General features: G+C 47.5%; 1 protein-coding gene across 1 annotated transcript in view; it reads left to right on the top strand.

The window, feature by feature from the left end:
• CSRP3 (cysteine and glycine rich protein 3) overlaps window positions 1-20956 on the top strand; it is a 56896-nt gene that overhangs the window by 14396 nt on the left and 21544 nt on the right. The window contains exon 3 of the mRNA XM_069623463.1: window positions 8132-8274. Coding sequence (XP_069479564.1) covers window positions 8163-8274 — 112 coding nt within the window. The 5' untranslated portion in view covers window positions 8132-8162. The remainder of the gene's footprint in view (window positions 1-8131; window positions 8275-20956) is intronic.

Raw genomic sequence — 20956 nt, 5'->3', positions numbered from 1 at the left:
TACTGAGCGATATGGTTCTATAGGTCTGGTACCAGGGCCATAGACTTGATTTTTCCGGGCTGGAGGAGGGGCCAGTGGACAACATTTCCAGACGTCCTGTTTAAAGTATAGGGACTTTCATCGCAGAGTTTCCTGGGTTGGGGGGGGGGCAGAGCAACCGCATACTCGGCACCCCTGTATGGTACAACTTAACCCTTTGCTTTCCCAACATCCCCTTCCTACCATCACCCAGATGGCTCGCCTGCATTACATCCCTAATGTTACAACCACTTCTCTAACCGTGAAGCCCTGATTTGGGCCAGGTGCCACACTTGCTGCTGTTTCTCAAAACCATGGAACTGAAAAGTTTCAAAATGAGGAAGATTGCCCCCCAACTGACCACTCCAGAACCTCATCTGACATTCCCCAAATGCCATCCTGGACGGGTCACGCAAGCTGTTGCTTCCAAGGCTTCGCCAGTGAGCCAGAGAACCAGACACAAATCTACCCACCTCCAGCTCAAGAAATGACATTTCTGCTCCTGAATTTAAGAAAAAAGCAAAGTACAAAGGGAGGCCACAGGGAGAATGAGGGCAGGACGCCGCCATGTGGGCCGCCGCAGGTAGGAGGATCAGGCTAGAGACGGGAGGTGGAGGATGACAAAGAACGCAACAGGGGTTTGGTGGGGGCGGAGCGCAAACATCAGTGCTCGGTTGGAGGGAGGCCTCAAGAATGGCGCAGTCTGAGACTTTTCAAGGAAGCTTTGGAAAGTGCTATTTTGACCTACGAACTAGAAGATGTGCAGATCAGAATGTTGGGGTATTATATGGCAACAATGCTGTCAAAGAAAGTTCCATTGACTGATAGCTCCACAAAATGAATCTAATGCAAGGACTTTTTCCCTAATGAAATTAACATAACCATGACAATAACATTGGTCAGTATGGTTCAAAGGAACATAACTGCCTGCATTAAATACAAATATTCTACAGAAATTAATTCCGAGTAGAACGCGTTCCACAAATTCGGCTTTTTTTCTCTAAATTTTGAAGGCAGATGTATTCCGCGTGAGATTATAATGATTTAAACACAAGATGGCTGACGTTTCTTTCAAAGGAAATGTGAGTTTGCGTGTGGGAAATGTAAACAAACGGTGGTGTGCTGGACCAGGGAAAGCTGTGAGTCTAATGCTTTTTTTTGGGGCGCCTCACTGGGTCACCTGGAGAGGGAAAGAGTTTGTCTTGGACACGGAACTCAGGGCTGGTTCTAGGGAAAGCCAAGACCTGGTGCCCGCCAAAGGAAAACAGATTGACTCAAAGTAGCGAATGTTGCCACATTGGGGCTGGGGGAGGTGGGCCGAAACGTCACTTTTTTCCTAGTCTTCAAATAGACTTGAACAAGTCCTGAGCACATTGTGTCAGTGGGGGATGTAAATCTTGGGTTCAACACTGCAGACTGCAAAGCAATTGCCATAAGCATCACACCTGGACATGCTAGACTGATTTGTACTTCCTAGTTGGGCAGCGATCTGCTGGAGAACTGGTTGTAGGCTCCCAGTCAAGGTGGATCCCATCACAAATTGAGCTACATGCTCTCGAGTATGGATGCAGGAGTTGTTTGGGTAGCGCTAACACTTAGCATGTGAAACACTTACCAACACTTTCTAAATGTTTGTCCTGGCAGCAGTATAACTGCTATGGGCAAGTATGTTCGTCCTGGATTCCCATGAAGAATCATTGTAGGCTCCGGCCACTTCCACAGCGACCCCGATTTCCTTTCATGTGGCTCTCACGGCCTCCAGACAAACAAATTGGCCATGTTGGTAAAATACTGGTCGCTTGGACACAGTCTTAAGAGCGGCGACGATATTTTAGATATGATCCGCCATCCCTTAGCCTGAAATACCCTTCTCTTGAAGTTGTTGCAGTCCCGGCTGGCGGCGATTGAAAGGGTGTCTATAAACGGAAAGTGACCTGGTTTTCCCAAAGACTGATGAGTGGAGGGGCTGAGCCAGGAGATTAGACGTGCCGGATAGCAGGTCTGAAATAGAATGTGCCAGTGACGAGACAACATTCCCCCGTGCCCAGAAGTACAGGTCCACAGAAGCAGGGAACCACAGAGGCGGCGCTATGATTCCCATTGTTATCGGCTCTGCTGACAGGTTTATTCTCGTTATTATGGGCATCACAGGGCGTTTTATTATTTATTATGAAGACTTGTGCATCTGCATATGCTCTTCATTTCTGTTTTTAATTTGGATTATTGCCATTCTTCCTCCTCTTGTTTTTTGGCACGCTAGAAAGTGAAGCGCTAACTGGCTTTTCCCTCATTTTATTTTCTTAATGGAAACTCATTAAATCAAAAAGAGGACCCGCTGTGGTAAAGTGACTGACCAAAAACACTTTCAGGTGTCCTTGTGATTTAAAGGGTCATTGGTGGGAACACTTGCAACTGCAATCTTCAGGTGTGCCCAGAGGTGGACTGGCCTATGGGTAACTCTGGGGATTTCCCAGTAGACCGCTGCACCCTGGGCCCCTTTTCTGTGGTAACCTATTCTATTTCCCGAATTTCTCATAGGAAAAGGGTTGGGCTTGCTGAAGAATTGTAACATGGGGCCACTTTGAACATTATTTCCAGGGCCGGTTTTGGTTCACAGTCCACTCCTGGGTGTGCCCATCAGACAGTTGTGGAGGGCATCAAGCCCTAGTCAGAAACGTGGTAATCATGTCAGCATCTTTGGTCGACTACATTTTGGTCGACCTGGATTTGATCTTTTTTTGTTATGGGGGTCCCCACCAATGCTCCCCCTTCCTGCCCCACAAACCCTACCACCACCCCCAATCTACGTACCACCACACACACACATCTACATTCATATGTGTATTTGGTCAAATACTAAATGTAGTCCACCAAAGAGTAGACTATATAGTCTGTCAAACAACGGCATACCGTTGGATACATGACTTCTCAGTAACACGATTTTATCAGCTAAAACAGGCTTTACCAGACCAGGCTGGCTCAAATCAATGAAAAAGGCAGCAAACGTGTATTTTATGTTTATAAATATTTGCATGTATCCATTAAATGGGAAACATGGACGCTTAAATATTAAGATTGCAATAGTAATAACGATCTTGGTAATATCCTTTTGGGTTGGTGAGGACATGCCATTTCTTTGATTGTAAAGGACTGCTACCAACTCCACAACCTCTGCTGACAGCATCCAACCACATTAGAGCACTTTATGCAATAACAAATCTTTTATGGACGACAAATTCGGGTTCTTACAAATGCATCCCATCAGAATCCACCGCCTTTCATACCAGCAGCTGTAAAGGCCATCAAAAGAGGCCAGGTCTAAATAGCCAAGCAATCCAGAGCAGGCAGATACCCACCTTCCTTGGAAGTGCGAGGGCAAGCACTTTCAGACCTGCTGTGTCTGTCTTTATGAATGCAGAATATACGAAGCATGGCGGTAATTTTAGGGGGGGCAGCAGAGGGGTTTGTCCCCCACAACGCCATGTTGTCCCTATTCAGTTGGCTGGGGCACCTTTTCTTCAGAAGTCATGTTCAGCAAAGTTACTTCACTGATATGAAGCGTGCAAGAGATGGAGCCGGTTCCATCCTTTTCCCCAGGCTTTGTGGAGTTTCCCAGAAGCCATGATGGGTTACAGGGCCGTGCTACGGCAGCGTGCACCAGGCGGACCGGTATCTGAAGTGTGGTGGCCTGGGCAGACCACAAGGCGTCAATGTCACTGCCAGGCTGTCATTTCGAATCTTATGCCGTAGCAATGCTCTGTCTATGTAATATAAGTCACTGTGTGCATAGGATTGTGCATAATGGGGAGGAGGGGATGGTATCACAAGAAAGCGTGAATCCTCACTCTGTTTGTTGGGCATTCAAAACCATTACTGCCAGGCCAGTGGCAGCATTCTCTCCTGGAGAGGTAAGCTGCTCTCCTGCAATGTCCATGTGTTTTTCCCGCTGATTTTTCATTGCAGACTGTGCAATTGTTTTCATTTTCACCGCTTTTATTATTATAGGTATATATTTTACACTTATTCTTATTTAAATAAAACATTGCGCAAGTTACAATTAAAAAGGAACACAGAAGTACACAGTGTAGTCACATGACATAAAACATGGTGTTACATTACAACCTTATGCAAAGATTTTGTGAGCACAATATCCTAAATAGATTTCTGACTAGTTAAAATTTTGGACCAAAACAAATCCGTATTTATTTAAAAGAAACTCACGAGACACCAATCTACCAAACATTTCAAAACAGAGCTCATGTAATGCGTTACGTGTGATTATTGAATGATTTAGCGTTTCCACGGCAACGGCGCATTGTCTACATGATCTTTAATTTCTTGGCACGTTTTCCCTCGTGCCTGTAAATTCTCTAGTAGATTCAGCTTAAATCTTAGCATAGTATTTCTATGCACTTGAGAAAAGTGTCTTTGCAAATATTATGGCAACCCATTAAAAGATTTTAATTTCATATTTAAGATAAAACAAATGATAATTCATGGCTCAACCCGGATTCTCCATCCAGTCCCCCTCAAATAGTTTCCTTTCGACGCTACATGGTGTGCTGTAAATGCATCTGTTGAGCCATTATTAGCGCTCAATGCACACATGGTCTGCTGCTTCCAACACATCAGAGCCTTACACACACCTGGATGTATTTCAACATTCCAATCAATGAACAAGCTGTTCGGAGGCGTAGCCAGGATTGTCTAGCAAATGGGGCCTGATGCTAATGTATTCAGTACAAAAAAGAAGGTGGTGAGGCGCGCACTCCCGGTCCTGGTCAATTGAACCTGTTGCAAAAAATATAATAAGTAGCTGGGTCAAATCCCAAAATGGACAAATATTCACAGGGTTAGATCCCTTCTGCTGCAAATCAGGTACTCAGTAATAACAGGGTTAGATCCCTTGCTGCAAATCAGGTACTCAGTAATAACAGGGTAAAATCCCTCAGCTGCAGTTCTGTGGTCTGTAGTTGTTCTTATCTCAAATAATCATCAGGGAGGCTGTTGAGCAGGTGTGTCTAATTAGACTCAAAGGATTCTGGTAGCTGTAGTGAAAACGTTTTTTTCTGTTCAGGTGACCAGCAACCGACACCCCTCCAAAGCACAAGTCCTTCCCACGGGGTGACTGTGCCCCACTTTGGAGAATCATAAAGATGGTTCTCTCCCCTCCCCCAAATTTGGGAAGGACTTGTGCTTTGGAGGGGTGTCGGTTGCTGGTCACCTGAACAGAAAAAAACGTTTTCACTACAGCTACCAGAATCCTTTGAGTCTAATTAGACACACCTGCTCAACAGCCTCCCTGATGATTATTTGAGATAAGAAAGCGCTAGGAGGAGAACAACTACAGACCACAGAACTGCAGCTGAGGGATCTAACCCTGTTAATACTGAGTACCTGATTTGCAGCAGAAGGGATCTAACCCTGTGAATATTTGTCCATTTTGGGATGTGACCCAGCTACTTATTTTTTGCAACAGGTTCAATTGACCAGGACCGGGAGTGCGCGCCTCACCCACCTTCTTTTTTGTACTGAATGCTATGGGAGTCCCGGGCTCCAGAGGCAGCGCCACGGGGTGACTGCGCCCCACTTTGGAGAATCATAAAGATGGTTCTCTCCCCTCCCCCAAATTTGGGAAGGACTTGTGCTTTGGAGGGGTGTCGGTTGCTGGTCACCTGAACAGAAAAAAACGTTTTCACTACAGCTACCAGAATCCTTTGAGTCTAATTAGACACAACTGCTCAACAGCCTCCCTGATGATTATTTGAGATAAGAAAGCGCTAGGAGGAGAACAACTACAGACCACAGAACTGCAGCTGAGGGATCTAACCCTGTTATTACTGAGTACCTGATTTGCAGCAAGGGATCTAACCCTGTTAATACTGAGTACCTGATTTGCAGCAGAAGGGATCTAACCCTGTGAATATTTGTCCATTTTGGGATTTGACCCAGCTACTTATTTTTTGCAACAGGTTCAATTGACCAGGACCGGGAGTGCGCGCCTCACCCACCTTCTTTTTTGTACTGAATGCTATGGGAGTCCCGGGCTCCAGAGGCAGCGCCACAGGGTGACTGTGCCCCACTTTGGAGAATCATAAAGATGGTTCTCTCCCCTCCCCCAAATTTGGGAAGGACTTGTGCTTTGGAGGGGTGTCGGTTGCTGGTCACCTGAACAGAAAAAAACGTTTTCACTACAGCTACCAGAATCCTTTGAGTCTAATTAGACACAACTGCTCAACAGCCTCCCTGATGATTATTTGAGATAAGAAAGCGCTAGGAGGAGAACAACTACAGACCACAGAACTGCAGCTGATGGATCTAACCCTGTTATTACTGAGTACCTGATTTGCAGCAAGGGATCTAACCCTGTTAATACTGAGCACCTGATTTGCAGCAGAAGGGATCTAACCCTGTGAATATTTGTCCATTTTGGGATGTGACCCAGCTACTTATTTTTTGCAACAGGTTCAATTGACCAGGACCGGGAGTGCGCGCCTCACCCACCTTCTTTTTTGTACTGATGCTAATGTAGTTGGGCCCACTGCACTGACACAAATATCTGTAAATGCCCACACAGCGCTGCTGAGATTTTGGGTGGGCCTTGCCCCTCAGGCCCTACCCTGCCTACGCCTCTGAAGCTGCTGTCTGGGCGCACTAGAATTTGTCTAAAGAGTTGTAGTGTTTACTAATTCGCACGAGCACATATTGAAATGAACCCTAATAGGTGTCTTGCAACTGGAATTGGAAGCCCCTGCGGGTAAGATAACACTTTTTCCATAGGAGCCTCATCGTTAATCCAATTGAGGGCAATACACCAGTTTCTACGCCATAGAGCAAACATGGGACAACTATCTGATGATAGTATTTAACGATAGGAATTGCCAAAAAGGGGCCACATTTCTGTAGGACTTGCCATGGCTAACCTTTTCTTATTCTTTAAATCAGTAAATTCAATTCTCTTGGCATAGATGGTCGCTCTAAGCAGGTCCGGGAAGGGCGGGCCGGGCGACCACCCGGCGCTCCATAGCCCCCCAGGGAGCTATTAGCCTCCCAGGGCACCAGCTCGGGGGAACCTTTCAAGGGCTACCTCGAGCTGGCTTGGTGGTACAAGTGTCCTTTTAAAATTAAATGCCCTCGCGGGAGCTGGCACCCTATTGAGATAATTACCTGCCCACTGCGATGCGGGAGCGGGACGGTTTTCATTAGACTGATGCTTGCATCAGCGCCTTCTTCCAATGATTATCTCCCCACTCCTGCACCAGAGCACACCAGAGCAGGGAGCTAATCATCTTAATAGGGTGCCGCAGCAAGCACATTGTTGTTAAATGCGGCTGCAAGCACATTTAATTTCAAAAGGTTGCCTTCTCCCACCACTGAAAAGAAATATTTTGATATTTTGTGCCTCCAAACCCCGCCCCCCCACAGTTGACCAGGGGCACGTTGAATGAGGGGCGCCAAATTGTTCTTTTTCTGCCCGGGCCGCCTCTAAGACCAGCACTGACTCCAAGATATTTAACAACTTGGCACTATTTCCATGCGGGACTGGTTTAAACGGATGGGGTTGGATTACCGCAACGGAAATGTTCGAATGAGAAAAGACCGAAAATTATTTTTCCGAAGATTATTTTTCGACTTGGCCAAATCTCCCATTCAGGCTTTTATTTACAGGATTTTTTGATGTTTCGGTTGAAACACCAGTTACTATTCTGTGTACACTTCTTGTCAATTCTGTGCAGGAGCAAAATCCAGGGGGAAAACAACTGTAGCCTTCTATTACCACCGAACTCCAACGCCCCGCCCCAAAAAATCTATATATTAGATTAAATATTGTAGGTGAAGTGCTTGGCGATTAATATTATGCACTGAAATTACTGGATACCATTCCTGCTCTGTATTTTAAACTAAGACCTGTCCATCAGGTGGTTGTTAATTTAAACACCTTAAAAAGGCATGATTTCGTGACCCTACAACCTTTTCCCTTATTATTAAAAAGGCACGCAGGTATGCCATTGGATATTGCACAGGGGTGTGGCAGTGGCTGGGGCATAGAGTTCTTACATCCAAAGATGGCTGCTTCCTCAACCACAGGAAACGCTCCTCTTTTCTCTTCTAGGTCTGTCAGCGCCTGTCCTATAGCCACAGAGATGCCGAACTTTGGAGGCGGAGCCAAGTGCGGGGCCTGCGACAAGACGGTGTACCACGCGGAGGAGATCCAGTGCAACGGGAGAAGCTTCCACAAGCCCTGCTTCATATGCAGTAAGTCCCATTCCGGGCACCGTCCTCGGATTATGTATTTTATATGATGTATGTGAAGAAAACAGGCGCAGCCTTCACGAGTAACAGAGGTATGTGCGTAGCAAACATGTGACAGAGACGTGTCAGCGTATGGATTAATGTTTACACATTTGATATTATATATGTATATTTTCAATCACATTTCTGAAGATTGAACCAACCTGCTGCAAGGTACAGAGCAATGGAAGGGCCATCCCTGTGATTCGTGGTCCAGATCAGACAGTAGAGGAGGCTGGAGGCTACAGGTGTGGTCTGTGGAGCCTCTCCAGTGCAGGCATGGGAGGAAAATGGCACAAGAGCGACAGGGTAGGGAGGGGGATGGGAAGTTTTTGTTGCAAAAGGATAACATTCCAGGGGTCGGACGCTTTGCAGGGAAAGGTTTGTTTCTGGAGTCTTGCTACCCGGGCAGTTGAATGCCACCCACTGTTCTATGGCCGCCCGAGATGGCCAGCTTACTTGAGCGGCAATCCAATGTACTGGTATGATATGATATAAAATGGTATTTATAACGTGCCTATACACAAGTGTTTCACTGGTATGGATGTGTGACCCGCCCGAGAGAGCCAATGCAGCTCTTCTTTGGGGACACAGGAATTGTGATTGAATAAATGGTGAGTGTTACTGGGTGGCCAGGTTTGCGAAGGACAGCCTTGAACGGGTGGAGTCCAGTAGGCCGTTCACCAGAGCTTTGCCCTGCCTACGTGGGAGTTGCAGAATGGAGAGACATGTGGTGAGGGGCAGTAAGGGTGTTAGCTCCCAGAGGCGATTCAACATGAAGACGGTCATATAGACAGTGGTAGAAGTGCCCCGAAAAAGTAGTGGAACTGTGGTCTCGGCAGGGGAGACGGTAGGAGGAAAGATAGTGCAACACCTGACAAGCGTTGCCTCCCGGGCATTGCAATAGTTTAAGAGACTAATAACAAAGGCTTCTTCTATTCCAACTTTTTAGACTTGCACAGGGACATGAATGGACAAATCCTCTGTGTAGCATCGTGAATATGGAGGAATTGTAAACAGAAATAGATAAAAGTAGTGGAACACTGTCCAGACCGTTCCCGCTCACTTTGATCACTACATACAGGCCTCACTGGTACTTGAAGGAAAGTTTGGAATTTATATAAAAGGCAAGAGGCATGGTAGGGAGGGTGTGAAGTATTTGAGGTTCATGTATGACTGTCAGCTCTGTATCTGCTTTACTGAGGTAAATGGTTGCCATTCACAACTGGATTCTAACAGAGAATGGAAGGCCTCTCTAATGGTGCGCATCCAAACCAGGTGGAGCGCAGAGCCTTCTGCATAGCGCTTTGATGTCTCCCTCTTGTACAGCCATGTGTAATCTGTACTATGTTCTTGATTCTCTTGTGTGTCACCACAGAGCACGCTGTGAATCAGAACATACAATCACAACTGGGTCCACAGTGGGGCCTCAGCAGCGGTGGAAATGGAAGAAATGTAAAGGGGATCCCACAAGGGCCAGGGTGTGGGCGGAGTTTGGAGGAGGGGCAGAGTTCCGAGGGGGCGGAGTTGGCATTTGCACTCCACTCAAAGGAAATGTTCAAAATAATAGTTTGAAAATGGGGCCATTCTCTCAAGCTGCTTTTTCCAATCTCCCCTCTGTACATCTATCCCACTTCAAATCACTTCCATGGCAGTGGTGCTCCCAAAATACCTTCGGTAATGCACTGTTTTTTAGTATATTAAGAAAATCATAGACATTCTTTATGGTAGAAGGTTACCAGGGTAGCTCTGCAGGTTGATAGACTGTTGCTGAGATGTTATACATTAAAAACGGATTGTTAATCGTATGCGTTTTTTCAATTCCTTATTAAAAAAAAAAATACAAGTGTTATAACATGTGTTTGGTCCGAGCAGGGGTTGGGCTGGTCACTTGCTTATATTTCTACCCCTGTAGTGAAAAGCAAAACTTGGCACCCATGAACCCACATTTTAATTTCCTAATAACTGTTGTCAGCACAACAGAAGCATTTATTTGTGATTAATCAGTTTGGAAAGCATATAACATCTTTATAAATATAACCTGTGATAAAACACAAAGGATGGGGCACAAAGATTACAGGCTATTTCAAAGAACACAAATGCAAGTTAAAGCAGAATTTTTGAGTTTGAAAACAACTTTGAATTTTTTATTTTTAGCGAAGTGTAAGATGTACATTTGGAAAACAATAGTGTGCCCAGCAGATAGAAAGACTGCTTTTAAGAGCGAAGCCCCCACCTCAGTGATGGTCATCATAGCCCATTAATTCCTGTGGTGTACCTTTTCAGGCCAGAAGACCGACCATAGGTCGAGAAAATAGAGCCTGCAAACCCACGAGTGACGGCTGGAGAAGGGAGGACAGAGCAGATTAGATCCCCAAGCCCCAGCTTCCCTCGGTGAAGCTGGGTCACGGTAAAGCCTTGTCAGGGCTGAGGTAGGCGGAGTCCGAGATCCGGCCAGACACCTGATGCCAGATCTTGGACCCGGCAAGAGCCGGCCCATTGACCGGCGCTGGGCCTCAGTGCATTTATGGGGACTTGCACAACTTTGGGGACATCCACACCACGCCTATATCTGAGCAATGCCAGTTTGTCGCTCAGCTGTTTCCGACAGTGGCTGACACATGGATAAGTAGATATTGATGAAAATTAAGGGTCCCTATCGTGCTGGCTTGTCAAAAGTGGAATTTGAACACTGTATCTGTGTAATGCCACGCTTACACATTCAAATCCCAGCAAAGCAATTCACCCTCTCGCCTGGTAAAAGGTCCCAGGCCTGTTGGCTCAAACTGAGATGTGTGACCTCTGGGTGAGTGGGACCTTCCAGCCGGCTCTATGGTAGTGCTGTAAGGCCTTGTGCCTCTGCGCACCTCGCATTTGCTATATGCTGTGCACACTGCGCCGCTGTGGAGGTCCTGAGCCACTGTAGCCAATGGCACCAGCAAGCACACGCTAATACCCACAAGTGGACAGACGCCCTGTCACACACACTAATAACCACAAATAGACAGGCAACCAATGTACTTTTGCTTACAGAAATTCTCACAATAGGATGCTGTAGTTCTCACAAGCCTGCACAGCTGTCCTCCAATATACACTGAATGTCTGTTCTCGCACTTCATCAGTCACTCCCCCAAACTCCCACAATAAGCCCAATTCAGTGCCACAGGAACAATGGGCATCTCACCAGCAGCCCCACCCTCTCTTCCGCCATGAACACTGCCTGTCACTTCTCTCTCTGTATGAATGCATTCCAAATACATTTCCACGTGCACCATTCTTTGGCCTGCATCGGTTCTGTGCTTATACAGATGTGCAGTCTAGCATTGACTGCAGCTCTCTTTAATACTGCCATATCAGCCGGGAAATCACACCTTTTCTGCAAAATTGTGGCCACATGCTCTTCTGCAAACAGTACAATTATAAAAAATATATATCTGTGAGCACACTTCAGCAAGGCTCAGAATAAATAACAGTTACTGTGGAAGCTTTACTGTCACAGAAGATAGGTCAATGGGTTGAGCGGCAATTGCAGGGATCAGTGTCTAACATCCAGGGAAACAAATTCTGTGGGCCCGACTCAGCTTATCATTTTGACATCTATTTTAAAATGTTTTTATTGGCATTTATAACAACCAAAGAATTAGTACAACAACAACAACAGATGGTCTTCATACCATTATCATCAGGGGTCAGTTTTAGAGGTGACGTGGGGAGCCCAATGGACTGGGTGTAGTAGAAATTCGGTGGCGGGAGAGGCCAGGCAGTTCATGTCAGTGCATTTGGGTTTGGCAGTTCAGTACTCGATCATTGTAGCACCTAATAGACAAATGTTTGGTGCTCACAGGGGTTTATCATCAGACGGGTGGAACATGTACCATATCAGCACCTTCCAGGCCTCATATGCAGGGCTTTGCTCTCCCCCCCGCGCTTGCTACACCATCACCCCGCACAGTAGTCTCAGCGCCCGACCAGCGCTCGAGTTCAGCATGCCACTTGGCATACTGCGGCCTCACAGGTGTCTTCTACGCCATGGCAATGGTTCTCTTGGCCAGCACACATGCCATGTCCATTAATTTGACTAGGTGCCTGAATTTGCTTACTTTCGGGTAGGAGCCTGGGAGGCATGTCTTCGGTGTTCACTCATACCGTGTCAACCCATTCCTCCTGCATGCTTGTTCAATCTTATGCCAGAAACCACGCACCTTCAGGCACTCCCAGAACACGTGCATTATGTCAGTGTTTTCGGATTTACACCAAGGGCACAGTGCGTCTGCACTAGTACTGAACCTGGCGATTCTATCTGGTGTCATATATGTTCTATAGGAGACATTCAGTTGGATCAATGGGAACCTGGCATTTCTGGACACTTCTCGGGGGTATACCAGAATTCTCTCCCACTCCTTCTCCGTGATAGTGCTGCCTACGTCTGCTTCCCACCTCTGCTTCATCAACTCACTTTTAGGATTCATTCTGTCGGCAAGCTGACCATAAAGCCTAGAAACTAGCCTCCACCCATCCCCTAAATTATGAAGTAGTGCCAGCAGCGGTGCAACCTCTGGTTCCTCTGGCCAGATCGCCCATATATTGCTCGCCACCTTTCTGATCTTCTGATACCAAAGGAATTGACCCCCGGGTAGTCCTTCCGTCTCCCTAATGGTGTCAAAATCTTTAAAGGAGCCCTCCTCATACAGATCTCCCCAAGTATAAATGTTGTGTCTTTCCCATAATTTGATCGTGGATAAATCTGCCCTAGTTACATTGAGATCTGCAGCTATCATATCGGGGTATCGGGTGAGTAAGGGTGGTCTTGTCCCGTTAGTTTCAGAGCTCTGCCCCAGACCTTCCTTCCCAACAGCACAATCATCGTTTGCGCCGTAAGGCAAATCAGTGGCATCCACAGCACCTCCTTCAGATGTGCCGGTGCCACTAATGCTTTAAGTAGGCTTGTTTCCAAGGTAACCTCGTCCGCTAGCCATTTGGCCACATGGCCAAGTTGCGCAGCTAAATAATATCTTTCCTGGTCCGGCAGCTGGATCCCGCCCGACCTGTAGGATAGAGTCATGGTCGCTAGGGAGAGTCGATGCCTAGAGTGGCTCCAGAGCAGTTCCCTCAGTAATTTTTCCAGTAATCTAAAGAAGGTGGTCGGTTTGTGGTAATGAACATTATGCAAATAAAAAAGGAATCACAGAAGGATTATCATTTTAGTTATGGCTGCCTTGCCCATGACCAACAGTGGCAGCTTAGCCCAGAATTTCATAGAGTTTCGGAACCTCTATACACCCACCATCATGTTGCCTCCATGCATCTGCTCCGGGGTATGCCAAATGTTAACTCCCAGATACCTAAATTCGTGCTTACGCCACTTTAGCCGGACCAGTGGGAGGGTCTCCTCACTCATTCTCGCTAGTCCTGCCAGCGGAAATATGCATGATTTCGCAGAACTAAAGTGGATTCCTGATACCCGGGCAAAGTTTTGGAGCACATCCATAATCATGGGGACATTTAGGTGCGGGTCTCTCAAGTAGAGCAGTACATCGTCTGCATACAAAGACACGACATGATCCACTCCTGCCACCCGTATGCCCGCATCGAAGAACTGATTCCTTATGTAGATTGTAATAGGCTCAAAGCCCAGAATATAGAGCATTGGTGATAGCGGGCAGCCCTGATGAGTACCCCTCCGGATGTCCCACAACACTGAGACAATCTTCCCTGTTTTAACTCTTGCTACCGGTGCTTCATAAAGCAGTTTGATCCATCTTACAAAGCCTTCGCCCAGCCCAAATTGACTCAAGGTGGCGATTAACCACTCCCAATAGATGGAGTTGAACGCTTTTATAGCGTCTAGGGAAATCACTGCATACTGCTCTTGTTCAATCGCAGTCTGCACGATAATATGCTGGAGTCTGTGTAGGTTCCCTGCAGTGCTTCTGCCCGGCACAAACCCATTCTGGTCACTGTGCACTATGGACCCTATGACCCTTGAGAGCCGTTTTGCCAATATGGGTGTGAGGATTTTGATGTCAGAAGCATGGCCAGCGGTCTGTATGATCCGCAATCATCCGGGGGCTTCCCAGGTTTCAGGATCTGGACCACTAATGTTTCATTCATACTTTTGGGTAGTATCCCTGTTTCATATGCTTCCTTAAACATTTCATGTAACAGGGGCACCAACTCGGGGCCATAGGTTTTGTAAAACTCTGGGGGTAATCCATCACTCCCCGCTGCCTTGCACGTAGCCAGTGATTGGATCGCCTCCTGTATGTCCTCTACTGATATTTCCGCATCTAGCATATCTCGCTGTGCTTCGTCTACTGCGGGAAGCCCTATTTCCTCTAGCGTATCTTGTATGTCCTCCCGAGGAACCTGATGGTCGTAGTTGTAAAATCAGGAATAGAAGTCTCTAAATGCTTCGTTTAAAGCCAATTGTGTGGTGTGCAGCGTGCCAGTGTCATCTCTTATGGCCGTGATTGGGTGTTTTGGGTTCTCCTTTTTACACAACCACGAGAGCTGCCTCCCTGTCTCGTCTCCTTCCACATGGGCCGTGGTTGTCTTAGCCATGTAATCAAACTTAGACAATCTATCCCATGCTCCCCGGCACTCTTCCCTCACTTCAGCCAATTCCTATTCCGTCACCAGCTGTTAAATCTTGCCCTCTCCTTTTTCAAGCTCATCTCTTAGCAGTCGCCGTATGCCACCCGCCCTTGCAATTACCTCTCACCTGATCACCACCTTCAGCATCTCCCATACAGTGTCCCAGCCCCTGACGCTTCCCACATTAGTGTCCCTGTATTTTACTATTCTGGTTCTGAGTTCTTCCCTAAAGGGGCTATTGGTAAGGGCATCTGTAAGCATGTGCCACAGCGGTATAGGGGGTCTAGGGCCTCTTAATCTCCATTCCATGGTCAAGGGTGAGTGATCCGAGATTGTTCTACCCAGGTAAGTAGCAGCCACCAGCTGGGGTAGCCATGCTCTGTCTACCAGTAGATAATCAATCCTGGTGTAGAGGTCATGTGGGGCGAGTAGTAGGAGTATGCTCCATCTACTGGATGCATTTCTCTCCACACCTCCGCCAGATCCAGACTCCCGATCACCTTGTTCAATGCAGTCGGGGGTCGGTGGAGGCCCCTGCAGCGGTGGGCTAGAGCGGTCTAGTTGGGATTGTGCACACAATTGAAGTCTGCACCCCATAGAAAAAAGCAATCTCGATATGGGACCAATTCCACGCCGAGCGCAGCCAAATATGCTGCGGTGCCATGGTTGGGGAGGTAGGAATTCACTATGCAGATCTCCTGCAGCTCTATGCTCCCTCTCAATATCAGATAGCTCCCTTCTGCATCAGACGATTGTGTCACTGTTTCTCTCTTTGGTTGCCTCTTAGGCATGGCGGCATTGAACGAATCCATGATTGTGACTTTTTCTTTGTTTTTCCCCTGGACTGAGACATATTGCAACGCTGCAGGGATCGAACACACCTGACTTTCCCCTAGTTCCGTGTGCCTCCTGAAGAGAGCAGCAGGTACAGCTCGTGTGGTGCCTTGATGTTCTGGGACCTGCTGCGTATCAGGTGTAGGTATAGGGCGCAACACCGTTCCTGTGGTGCAGTTTTAGGGTCTCGTCCAATATTACATCATCACAGTGTCAGCGGGCGATGCCCAGTCGCTGTGTGCCGGGTACAGCGCTGCCTTCACTGTCCCCCAGTGCAGACAATTCCTCTGTATGACCCCTTTCAGCTCGTGCCTTCAGCGTTTCAACCACAGTGCACAGCTGTCCAGCCACTCCTTCCTCCGGGTGGCAATAATTTGCTTAGAACGCCTGGTAGAACAGTTCCCAGTTCCGAGCTGCACTTGTGATGTTAAGTAGCGCGTTGGCCCATCGGTTCCTGCAGCGGGAGGCGACACAAAACCTGCTGCGCAGCAAGATGGCTCCTGATGTGGTGCGTTATGCCTTTCCTCCCCCACTCAGGTGCAAGTCTTCTGTTGCTGCACTAGTCTGTGCTATTTAGGTGCCTAGGTCGTCTTCACAGCCATTAGTTCCCAGCGTGATGCGGATATGCAATCTTCCTAGGGTCACTCGCACACTGTGGGCACCTCAATGTGCTGAACCTCTCAGATGGTCTGAGGTGACCAGTGCTACTAGGCCCTCTCTGTTTCCCAGGTGGCCCGGGCCAGTCGCTGCATTCCAGGACTACATGCTAATCACGTATGGGAGGCAAGCGGCCTCGGTCGGGTATGTACACCGCGCTGGATGAGGAACCACTTTGGGGCGCGTGTCGCCCTTGAGCCCATAGCATGTCTATTGTAGCGGCAGCGCACCCTGTGCTTGCTGCCGTTAATGTCTCTGTGTGCACTGCAGCGTCAGAGCTCGTTTCCCCCCTCCTTGTGTGCCCGGGGCGGCCACTCTTCCCTCCTTAGGGCACTGTTGTGCCTGATGCGTGCCGGATGGCTCTCGTGCGCTTCACTGTTGCGTGCGCCCGAGGTCCAGCTTAGCTCGCTTCACGATCACCGGCAGGGCTCCAGGCCAATCCGGGCATGGCTGGGGGGTAGCTCTTGCGCCACCCCTTGCTCCAGCGCTCCTACTCGTTGGCGCACCTCTCCCGCCTCAGTCGGCCCCCTCTGTCTCGGCCGTAGGCTTCCTCTCCGGATGCAGCCAACCATGGGGGAGCCCCACCTCGCCGGCAGTGGGACTGGCACCCAGCAGCAGGTCCGCCCTCCACCCTCAATGAGTCGCCGCAGGATAGCCTTGTCAGGCTCGCCGCCTCCGCAGCACTGTGCGTCCCTGTCTCCAGGCTCACTTAATAGCCGCTTCAGGACTCCACTGCTGGAGAAGGGCTAGGTCGTTGCCGCTCTGCAAATTTCAGGGGCCAAAGCATCCGGGTGAGCCCCTCCCCCACAGTGATTCGTCTCTCCAGTCAGGCCACCATTTCTTCCCCAACCCAGGGGCTCGTTCGCGGGTCTCGTTCTCCTCATTGCAGGCTCCGAATTTATTTGGGTCCTCGCTCATAAATTGCAGAAATGCTTGTTCTGTCAAGCGCTGTTGCTTTTAGCCAATCTGTTTGCAAATGTTGGTGAATTTAAAGATGTCACCTAGGATCAAGATGGGAGCTCAGTCCTGGCACAGCCTCAATCCATGAGCTCCAGCCACACCCCTCATTTTGACATCTATAACATTAGTTCCTTAGCTTAGAGCCACAATAACTCCTATTTCTTTAGGCCCTGAGAGGCAGCTTGTTTTATGATGTGGCCTATAGAAATTATTTCTATAATAAACGAACAACTTTAAAACAAAATTCTACTTCTTTTTTAATTGGAGGGGTTTAAACATTTACAGTGGATGCTCATGACTATCTTAAACAATTAGGCTAAATACAACTGAAAACTATCTTATTCCATTGGCTTTGAACCATGACAATGTATTCTCCTAGTTTTCAGCCATCCCTCCCCGTGCTCCCCCCTCCTTTCTTCTCCCCTCTACCCCTTGCAATCTTCATCTTGATGCCTGTGGGTTTTATGCACTTTTAATATGCACAAATAAATAAATGCAAAAGATGTAGGTATAATGGTATTAGGTAGTAAGTGGTGGGGTTTTACTGGAAGACAATACTGGCTTTACTCCCCACACCACACTTACCTTATCAGTTGCTGTAAGCCCTCTGCGTCAGTCATCCCAGGCATCCCACATGAACATGAGCAAACACAAGTGGAGCTGCTCGGTATGGAGCTGCCCTTTGCCTCCAGCCCTTAGTCTAAGGCTGCCCAGGCAAGGCTGCCCTGGGTCCCTCTGTGAAATGAGCAGCCAACAACACTGCTGGGCCAATCAAGGGCAGGAGAGCCGGGTGGAGGGTGGGAGCACTACAGGAGAGGATCTGGAAGGGAGCAGCAGCAGGTCGGGGTAATCGAATGAAAAAGGGGGGAAAGAAGATGAAAAGGGTGAAAGGCAAGTGGAAAAGAAGATGAAAAGTTGGAAGAAAGAGCGAAAAGATGGAAGAGACAGATGGACTACCATGGAGGTTCCGGGACAGCACTCACCTGAAAGTAGGAACGGTAGTAGCAGGACCCACTCCCACAGGTTTGCTACAGGTGGAAAGATGGAAATCCCCAATTTTTTGGAGCTAAACTGGAGGAGAAACCTCCAGGCAACTGCTGGAGGTTTTCCTCCCCTTTACCTTAAAACGTAGAATTTGGCAATGGAGTAAAGCGGCAGTAAATTCATTTCTGCCACTTCTCTGCAACATCAAACTCATAAGGAGGCCAAGAGGTTGGTATGTTACAGTGTCTTGGGATCTATGTGATCATTGCGATGGCCAAAAACACCCTTTACACTACATATATATGCAGGGGGAGACCCCCAAAGACCCCCATATTAATATTATATTCTATACCTCCCCACATATATATGTGGTGTAGGGGGGGGTGTAAAAAAAAAAAGTCAGCATTTTCAGCCATCGCAATTGTCAGGTCGACATTTTGGTACGATTCTGTGTCTTGGATCCATGGTGAAAGCAACAGTCTCTGTGGGGCATCCATAGACTGGGCAGGTCTAATTCAATAGGAACTCTTCACATTCCAGTCCTGGAAAAATAGGAAGAAGAAGTAGCCAGAGAAAGAGAGCAAAGTACACAAGCCCTGTAGTCCTTATTCCCCACCACCCCCAATCAAATACTTTGACTATGGAGATGTTCAAGCCATTTAAAATATGCTGGCCCTTTTGTTTATTAAAATCAGCTGCAATGAATGGGCACTTGGCTGAGTCTGTCCCAGGGTACTCGAGACTTCTATCCAAAGCTCAGGGGTCTGTCGCCATAGGCATTTCCTGGACTGCAGAGACCGTAACAATTGCATTTGAAGAATTGCTGCTCCATCTGTTTTCGCACATGGGGGCACACCATAACTCCCGGCCAGGAATAGAAACATACTACCTAAGCTCTGGCAATCTTAGACACCATCTGCTCCCAAAATGAAATTGTCTTTTATCTCTTATTTTATAATCTGCCTATGCAATTTATTTCCATCTAGAACAAAAAGACATGCTGGCCTGCAGTGCTGTCTCGTCTCACCAAGCAAACAAACCCGAATGGAACATCAAACACTATTGCATTCACACCACCCGTTTCTTTTTTTACCATAGGATGCGAGTGTACAGTCCCATGTTTTCCAGGCATGGCTTCAGATGTGATGTTGAAGTGGCAGTATTTTTTACAAGCAGGGAAAAAAAGATTTTTTTACGGAATAAAAAAGCAATTTTAATTCCAATTGGGAATTTAATAGGTGGTTATGAATATACTAGCAGTACCAGGGGGCATTGCATGGGTCTGTAGCTGACATGCACGTGGGGTCTGCTATAGCCTTGTGTATGTTTTATTGTCTCATAACTTCCTTTTTTTGAAAACCGCAAAATCGGCAATCTCCCGAAATCGCTTATACTGATAGTACAGGGTCAGACCCCACCATGTGCAGGGCGCATGGATGGGGTTGATCAGATTTCACTATTTCCAGTACAGCCCAGACTGGTAAGCCGACCTCGGGCCACAATTTCAGCCACCAACTGTTGTGGGGCTGGAGCCAACAATCACAAAATCGTCTATCTCCCGAAATCACCTCTACTGATAGCACAGGACCGGAACCCGCCCTGTGCAGGCGAATGGGTAGGATTGGGCAAATTTCACCATCGCCAGTACACCCCAGACTGGTATGCCGACCTTGGACCAAAACCTCCACCCACCAATTGTTATGGGGCCAGAGCCAGCCTCAAACATACAAACGCACTTTCACAAATATATATATATATATATATATATATAGAGAGAGAGAGAGATTTTATTTGTAATTTATACTTCTTTGCAAGTAACAATTCACGCAAATGAAAATATGCTTTATTACCTTAAAATTTCTCTTAATCAGGCCCTAGTAAAATCAGAGCTCCTTTGCAGTTTTACTGGCCAAACATGCGCTTGGAGCTTTGTTGGTCGAAGCAGGCTGGTCGCTCCCATGTGTGCATTGTTCCCTATTTATTGTTTGAATTATTTTTACTCCCTATTTTATTAGGGAATATTTGCTTGTTTTTATCGAGTAAAACAGTATGCCACTCTTCTGTAGGAGTCGCTGCGGGTATAACGTGCACATGCTCGGGAGGAAAGCTCCTGGGCAACACGTTCGTCTTGGAAGCAAAACTACGCGGAGCAACACAGGTTTGATCCCCGGGTATTAAGCGCGTTATAAATGACCAATCATAATCATGCTCATTCAGGAACTACCCCTTACGGCTTCTGAAAGTTCCCTGTGCCAGACTCACAAGGAAAATTCAGAGGATGTTCTGCACACAATCCCTCAGGTTCTTGCATGCAGTTGGAGGGACTGGCTGCAAGCACAGGAGCCCCACTGTGCATTAGTAATGGGTGCATCACGGTCCATGGCATTTGTACATCTGTAGCCCTGTAGAGAGGAAAGAAAACAATTATAACGATGATGCCGAGCATGAGCGATACTATTTTGGACACAGAAAATGCATGCACAAATCTGAAAAGATGGCTGCCTGTGTATTGTGCATTTCACTGCGCCTGGCTTGGAACAATAAAAACCAGGCACACGGGAACGGTTCCGTAGAGTGTGTGGATCTCAGAGGATTGTCATGCTGCCGCATGGTCCCC

This window comes from Ambystoma mexicanum, chromosome 11 (assembly GCF_040938575.1).
Source record: "Ambystoma mexicanum isolate Mex_15411 chromosome 11, UKY_AmexF1_1, whole genome shotgun sequence".
Classification (NCBI taxonomy): Eukaryota; Metazoa; Chordata; class Amphibia; order Caudata; family Ambystomatidae; genus Ambystoma; species Ambystoma mexicanum.
The sequence above is the reverse complement of the archived record's forward strand: the minus strand, read 5'-3'. Positions and strand labels throughout refer to the sequence as shown.